Source organism: Octopus bimaculoides, chromosome 25, assembly GCF_001194135.2.
Source record: "Octopus bimaculoides isolate UCB-OBI-ISO-001 chromosome 25, ASM119413v2, whole genome shotgun sequence".
Classification (NCBI taxonomy): Eukaryota; Metazoa; Mollusca; class Cephalopoda; order Octopoda; family Octopodidae; genus Octopus; species Octopus bimaculoides.
This window is the reverse complement of record NC_069005.1, coordinates 22,650,460-22,659,222: the sequence shown is the minus strand read 5'-3', so window position 1 is coordinate 22,659,222 and position 8,763 is coordinate 22,650,460. Positions and strand designations below refer to the sequence as shown.

At 37.6% G+C, this 8,763-nt stretch overlaps 1 protein-coding gene across 7 annotated transcripts in view; it reads left to right on the top strand.

Annotated features, from left to right (window-relative positions):
- The first annotated feature begins 4,723 nt into the window (after nt 1–4,723).
- The window catches only part of LOC106882575 (striatin-3), a 263,926-nt gene continuing 259,886 nt past the window's right edge, over nt 4,724–8,763 (top strand). Inside the window, exon 1 of one of the 7 annotated variants that reach the window (XM_052976853.1) lies at nt 4,724–5,583. In XM_052976853.1, the coding sequence (XP_052832813.1) occupies nt 5,218–5,583 (366 nt within the window). In that variant the 5' untranslated portion in view covers nt 4,724–5,217. The remainder of the gene's footprint in view (nt 5,584–8,763) is intronic. The other 6 variants (XM_052976854.1, XM_052976855.1, XM_052976856.1 and 3 more) reach the window with 6 other exon arrangements.

Sequence of the window (8,763 nt, the reverse complement as noted above, 5' to 3'; positions counted from 1 at the left end):
TTTGGTTGAACTAATCAACCCGAGTACTTATTTTCTTTTGAAGTTTGGTATCTATTCTAACAAGGGCGTAAATATACCAGCATTGGTTGTCAAGCGGCGTTGGGGGACAAACACAAAAATATGCATACACATGACAGGTTTTTTTCAGTTTCCATCTACCAAATCCATTAGCAAGGCCTTGGTCGGCCTGAGGCTATAGTAGAAGACACTTGTCTAAGGCGTCACACAATGGGACTGAACCCGGAGCCATGTGGTTGGGAAGCAAACTTCGAACCACACAGCCATGCCTGAAACTGTATGTATATGTATTTTTATGTATTTCGATGTTTTTGTGTGTTTGTGAATGTAATGTATCTGCATGCATCTGTGTGTGTGTGTGTGGTGCATGTAGCCTGATACACATAAAGATATGTATAGCTCTGTGTGTGAGTGTGTGTGTGTACGCATGCAAATGTGTGAATGAGTATGTGCAAGTGTGAGTGAATGTGTATGCGTGTGCTTGAGTGCACACATCTCTTGACACCAAGTGATGGTTGCCCTTCCTAACGGCACCACTTTATAGTGTGTTCTGGGTGTGTTTTTGTGCCACTTGCAAGCAAGTTAGAGAAGGGAAGGAAAAAGCAACCTCAAACTGAGTGAAAAGGTGTATACACACACACAGACATACACACATTTACAAATACAGGTTCATATAAGTGTGAATGGCACTACTATTGGCACTCTGTCGCTTACGACGTTGAGGGTTCCAGTTGATCCGATCAACGGAACAGCCTGCTCGTGAAATTAACGTGCAAGTGGCTGAGCACTCCACAGACACGTGTACCCTTAACGTAGTTCTCGGGGATATTCAGCGTGACACAGTGTGACAAGGCTGACCCTTTGAATTACAGGCACAACAGAAACAGGAAGTAAGAGTGAGAGAAAGTTGTGGTGAAAGAGTACAGCAGGGTTCGCCACCATCCCCTGCCAGAGCCTTGTGGAGCTTTTAGGTGTTTTCACTCAATAATCACTCACAATGCCCGGTCTGGGAATCCAAACCGCGATCCTATGACCGCGAGTTCGCTGCCCTAACCACTGGGCCATTGCGCCTCCACTGTGAATGGCAATACAGTGAGAAAAGAATTGAATACTGTTAAGCAGAGGGATATTATAGGTTTCAAATTTAGGCACAACGCCAGCAATTTCGGGGTAGGGGTAAGTCAATTACATTGACCCCAGTGTTCAACTGGTACTTACTTTATCGACCTAGGAAGGATGAAAGGCAGAGTCAACGTTGGCGAAATTTGAACTCAGAATATAAAGATGGATGAAATGCTGCCTTAGAGAGGAATAATATTTATACATTCAAAGTGCTTAGTGACATTTCGTCTGTCTTTATGTTTTGAGTTGAAATGCTGCTGGGATCAACTTTGCCTATCATCCTTTTGGGGTTGATAAAATTAATACCAGTTTAGCACTGGAGACGATGTCATTGACTTACAACTCTTTCCTGAAGTTGCTGGCCTTGTGCCAAAATTTGAAACCAATATAAATGTAAATTAATGTTATTTGTGGTAGCACAGTTTACCTTTGATTTAAGAAAATAATAGTTGGAGAAAATCGTCAACGATTAAAATAAAAAAAGTTTTTATTGTTTTAATAAAATAATTTAATGAAACACTTTATATATAAAACTTGCTCTCATATTTAATTCTCTTTGGATTCAATCCTTCAAAGTAGTTTCCATAAGGTAATTATTTCATATGTTCAAGTCTTATATAAAATATTTAGAATGTATTTTTATCTTGATGCATTTAGCCCGTCTTAAAATCTTTTCACGGCACGGGTATACTAGTATATATGTGTGTGTGTGTGAATACATATGTATACATGTGTTTGGATACCTATCTATCTTTATACATAATATATATATGTATATATATATATTTGTGTTAGTATGTCTGTTTGCGTCCGATTTCCTGGTAATGCAACTCAACCTTTCTAGCGTTTCTGTGGAGATTGGATTAAGAAAAATACAACTCACTTAGGTGAGCAGTCGTGTGATGATAACCAGACAGGTACACACACTCACACACACACATACACGCGCGCGCACACACACCACACACACGCAAAGATCTCATCCATCTATTTATACACGTAGAGTATCTGATACATTCAAAGAGGAAGAAAGTCGGAGAAAAATGAGCACACATCGTGTCAAGGCAACGGGCGTGTAGATAGGTGTGTGTGTGTGTGCGTGCGCGCTTATGTATTTATAATACATTTATGTGTGTGTGTGTACGGGACGGGAGGGCAAGGATTATGGGGGATGTTTATAGAAGATATAAAGGCGGGGGAAGATATGCACCTACCCTGCACTTGCGCTAAAATACATCCACATGGATATGTAGATTATACATTTTTTTCTTACTTCAAATGTTTATTTATCTGTGAATCCATCTATCCACCTACCTACCTACCTACCTATTTATCTATCTACGCATGTTCGTACGTCTGTGTGTCTATGTGTGTATACATACAGATACATACACAGAGGCATATTCATACAAACACAGACCTTCGTGAATAAGCATATGCATACAAGTTATAAATCCACCTACACGTGCAGACATAACTATGCATATCCAAATTACACAAACACAAGCATATATAGGCACTTGTGTGTACGGTATATAGTTACAGATATATATTCTGATACATATATATATATATAAATATATACTCACACATACATGTGTATGTGTCTACTGGGAGAATGAAAGAGAGAGAAAGAGAGATAAACGTGTAGATTATTCGTACGAGCTCAAACTGTTGCACACAAACACATTTTCATAGTCTAATTCACAATTTTATACACACAGAGAGACATATACGAATTTGTTATTCACTGAGTCACAATGACATCCAGTTACGACTGAACACACTCTTACATAGCTACAATATTAACACAAATTCACACAAGCATATAGGTCTACTATAATACATTCACACAACACATAAGAGGTATACTCTTATAAATACACACACTCACGGAGAAACACTCGTATACATAAGTATATGAATACATTCACTTATATTACAGTAATGGTTAGACCTCGATTTGCACACGTAAATACATACACATAGTTTATGGAAATTGACACAAGCTCACACACATTGACATTTACTCATTCATTCACATATATACAATCATTATTCTTTCTCACTGTTGCTATTAATGTTGTTTAGCCACAGGTCAGTCGTAATTAAAGCATTCCAGCCGTGTTCATTCTGTATTATTCGGGGTTCCTATCGCTAGATTAACCAATGTGTCCTTTTTTTTTTAATATGGTAGGTTTAATTTCAAGAAAATTTGGCTACTATTTCTAGCAGACTATGCGACTGCATAACTGTTGTCTTGCTGAGTCGTAACGCACACACACACACACACACGTTAAGCTCCAAGTGAGCCCTGATTGAATACTTATGATCAAAGGCTAGCCTGTCTTTTTTTTATGGAGGTGTGCTTTCTCTAATTATTATTATTTGAGGTAGATTGATTACTATTTCAAGCAAATGGAGTGACCACATCTAGAATTTCTGTGTATGCAGATTCATACACACGCTATTTAATTATTGACTCACAAAAACACACGATCTTAAATCACACCGACACTTCCATATTAACGTTTACAGTCACAATTTGTAAGAACGTAGTAGCCAGCTTGTTATCTTCATATACATTCTCTTTTGTAGCTTCTCATTTACTGTCACACCATCTATGGCGCAATTTTTGTTTACTACAACACAAGAGTTTGATTCGCATTCGCACACACTCACAAAATCATATAGTTTTAAATCACATACATACATATGAAGCAGCCGCACGATAGATTTAGATATTCGTACACACCTATTTGTCTAGTTATACACTAATGCACCGACAAAGTAAGCCCATACATATATTTACAGCTACAAGTAGATATAGAAATGTACACACGCTCACAGAAATACATATACATACAGGAAGAGAAATATATATATATATATATATATAGAGAGAGAGAGAGAGAGAGAGAGAAAGAATGAGATGGTGAAAAGCTCAAGAAATATAAATACAAATAGACGATCATAAAATACAACAAAGCACGAAGGGAAATTGATGTAAAAGGAAAAGGTAAAGACAAACAAATATACAGAGAGAGTGAGAAAGAGAGAGAGAAAATTGAAAGAGAGGGAGTTAACACATATAACTCGACGATAGAGACAGACTAATTAAGAGGGAGGGTGACAAATACATCGATATAACGAGGGAGCCTCTATGTGATAGGTCGATTTTCTAGAAATAGTAGCCAAATCTCCCTTAAATATATATATACACCCCGTCGTCTTATAAAGAAAAGGATACGTTGAAAAATGCAATTTCCTGAAACACAAAAAGACGGAATGGTTGTGCTGGAACGTTTCTGATCATAGATTTACTCAATCAGAGTAGACCTGGGGCTAAGCAACTAAACGTAAGCGCGTACGCACACACACACACAACACACAAACACATATGCATGAGTGAGAGAGGGCGAAATAAACATACGCACAGCAGACACACAGAGAAAAAGATAGAGAGAGAAAACCATGGTCACAGTCACATATCCTATATAAACAAACACGATCAGACACACATACATACATTCACGTGAAAGAGAGAGAGTAGAAAGGGGGAGACAACTACACAGTTACAGGCACACACAATCACATCGAGACACACAGTAATACACGTAATACATGTGTACACAGACAGAGAGGGGGAGACAACTACAGTCATAAGTACACATCGTTATATATAACGACGGAAATACATGCACACTAACATACTTAAACACACACTGGTAGAAAGGGGGAGACAACCACAGTCACGGCACAACCTCTGTAACAACGAAAACGCGCACACATGAATTAACATAGGAACGCACTCATACACAGACAGGAAGAGAGAAAGGTAGAGAGTATAAGCGAGAGAGGGAGAGAGAGGGAAACATGCTCAATCGTACAACTTTATAACGTACATACACTTTTACAGTAAAAGAACTATATAACAAAAACAACACACAAATACTCCATTTACTCTCACACACACATACACAGCGAGAGAGTGACGTCATTGCAAGTAAAGCCGCCGAGTAAGTAGCAGGAAGGAAAGGAAAGGAAAGCCAGTGTAATGGCGGCGGTCATGGTAAGATGATTGAAGACGGCCCCGGATCACAACACGGAGGAGGCAGTAGTAGTAGTATTGGTGGTGGTGGTGGTGGCCAGGTAGTAGGAGGTGGTAGTATCAGCAGCAGCAACAACAACAACAACAACGGCGCTAGTCCAGTCATCTTTTCCGCCGTCAACAACAGTAATAGTGTTGGTAGTAGTTGTGGTGGTTGTAGTGGTGTTGTTGGTGGACTTGGTGCTGCTGGAATGGTTACCAAACAACAAGCCGATGAATCGAGCCAAAGGCCTCAGTATTCTATGCCGGGAATTTTACATTTCTTACAAACGGAATGGGCAAGATTCGAGATGGAACGGTCGCAATGGGAGGTGGAGAGAGCAGAACTTCAAGTAAGTCTTTGGTCGATTTCATTTACCTCTCATTTTGTTGTTGATGTTATTATTATTATTATTATAAGATACTGATGATAGACATTATCTTTCATCTTCGTCTCACACACACTCATCACTCAGCAACACTGCTTCGCCCTCTACTATATCTCTACCATAGTACACCATACACCACACCACTGCTTCATTACTTCACACTCACAGCAACTATTACACCCATTCAAACAGCACCAATCTCCGCTCCACCGCACCAACACTACCATTACAGTCACTTAAAATACTACATCACCACTTCACTACCCTCCACTTGGCCACACCGGGGAGCCTCCACTTGGTTCATCGACCTGCTAGAAATAGAAGATAAATAACGCCTTAAAAAAAATAAAAGCGCGTATTACGTATAAAAAAAACTATAATAAAGTGTAATGGTCACGCATGGAATGCTTTTGATCGTAGCTCTGCTCGATAAAACTGAACTGGAGTTAAAGAACTTCACCACTATTTGACTAGTCCGCAGCATCGCTACATTCCACTCATTCAAACATCACATCATATCAGCAACTTCTACTACATCATCCACCATCACCGATACAGCACCTCTGCAATCACTCAAATATCACACCAGCATTTCATTACACTAACACTTGGATGGTATGACTTGATCCGTTACCAAATTTATTTTACCCCACCCTTGGGTACATTTAACGGAATTCAGTGGGGTTTTTTTTTTTTTTTGGCAAGTATTCGGGGGTCAGGTCTCAATTCTGAGGATAACAGACTCCCTTTCCTTAAACCAGTTACGGGGAAACGGTCATAGGTGCTGCCCTTCATTCTTTTCCTGACTGGACAAGAAAAACTACACAGTACCTCTGTAACAGAGGGACCATGAATCACCATTTCGTGGTCACGAGAAATAGAAGCCAAATCTCCTTCACATCATGTCCTACTGTCTTTAAAGAAAAAAATGATAAGTAAAACATTGGATAATGTAGTTTGATTGAATAAGGGACAAGATGGTCAGAGCAGGAACGCTTTGCTGACCGAGGGCCGAATAATAACTCTACTTTACACCACCAACTGGATTTTCCTTTCGACTGTATATTATCTTTATATTGTATTAATTATTATTATATATTAAATTGAAGCTTTTATGATAAAGCCTGTTTGAACGGAACACCAGACCTCACTCCAACCTCTACTCCAACACCAGCTTTCACTCAAACCTCTGTCATTATTTTTCATTTCTCTTTCCTAAACACACACACATATATACACACACACACACACATATATATATATATATACACACACACACACACACACACACACAAACCCATTGGTACATAAACATACGTATACATATCATTTATAACTTCGTACAACACACGTTCACTATATATTATATATATATATATAGTTAAATATTCATGTATATATACTTACCTTATATACACCCAAATAGACACAAGTGATCTCAATCATTTGATTTGATATTTGTGAATAGTGGAAGAAATAGTATACAATGTGTGTGTCTATGCATTTTGTCTATGTGTGTATATATTAGTCAATAGTTGACATGTATATGCACACACACACACTGTCTATGTGTAACTAAGCTTCAAATTCTTGACGCTAAACCAAATCGTAAAACGACGTTAAGTTCAACATATATGCTCAATAATTGGGAAATAATAGTTATAATTATAATAATAATTATTGGTTTATATTTTCAGATTCCTCTTCTTAATTTAGGTTCAGTGTTAAAAACTTAAGGACTATCGTATTTATGATATCTATAATTCATTAGTATCATTATTTATCGCAGTTTGTTTTATTTTCTGACTATTGGCTATTTTTTTTCTTCTGGTTTCTTTTTAAACATCAGTTTTTTTTCCCCCCAGAAGTGAGGGTCCAGTTTTGAGTAGAAAGCGCTACATAAACTGATCCCCCCTACCTACCTTCTACTCCATGGCGCGCTGTTGTTAAAACGAAGTCACTGCTTTCTATATTCCCATTGCCTTTAAATATACGTTTATTAATTTTCTTCCTTATCCTTTCTTTTGTTCTCTCTCTACAAAACTAAACAAAACTTTCTCGATCTAAAAACAACAAACAGAAACCAAAACATTTTAAACTTTGTGAGTCTGCCCATACATGTTTGTAAAGAAGGGTATGTATATGCATAGATGATATTGGTTAGTGTTTCATTATATGCTTACATCCCTTCGCAATATTCATACATTATATATATATATATATATAGTGGATATGTAAAGGCTTGTTGTTTTCGTTTGTATACATGATGTGTGTATGTGCAAAAATACACACACGCATTATAAAGTATTATAGGGATGTTTATTATATATTCAAACTTCTGTAAAAATATCTTGTGTATTTACCTGACTAGTATGAATATACTGGTGTGCACGTACTACTTATGCACCGTATGTGTATTATAATAGTACGACAAATACTACCGTATATTCTAGCACTCAAATTCTATCCTCACACATCAGTTCATGTGTGAGTGTATGTGTGTATATATATATATATATATATATATATATATATATATCACACACACACACACACACACGTGTGTGTATGTGTGTGCGTGATGCAGTCGCCTGTACTAAATGCATTTCCACGAACGGGAACCATTTTAGATGGTGTAAAATATTTGTCCGGCGGAATCCTTACGATTATAATGGTTTAATGAGCCCTGATACTTCAAGTCCTCACTCGAGGTGGGTGGGGAGAGAAATAAAATTTAAAAAAAAAACCCCTAATGCTAGGGGCCTTGTAGTTGTTCTGGCAGAGGAATGGGTTTGACGATGTGATTAATACTTAAGGGCCTCGTTAGAAACAAGGTTGCAAGTAATGGTGGTGGTGTGAGTCTAATGATGTGAAAATTATACAGGCTTTGATACTACAGGTAATCTATGAAAACGGGGCTTGGTAGTAGTGGATCTCGTAATGAGAGGATTATACAGGACTTGATACCAGAAGGGTTAGTAGTGGTAGTGGACTGGACTTGGAGATTTTCATACTTATGCCACGCCTTTTTCTCTCTAAATACAATGTTATAAAATGTAACTAAAGGAACAAGTGATCTCTATTGAACATGAAATCGAAAGTAATATATATATATATATATATATATATATATATATATATATA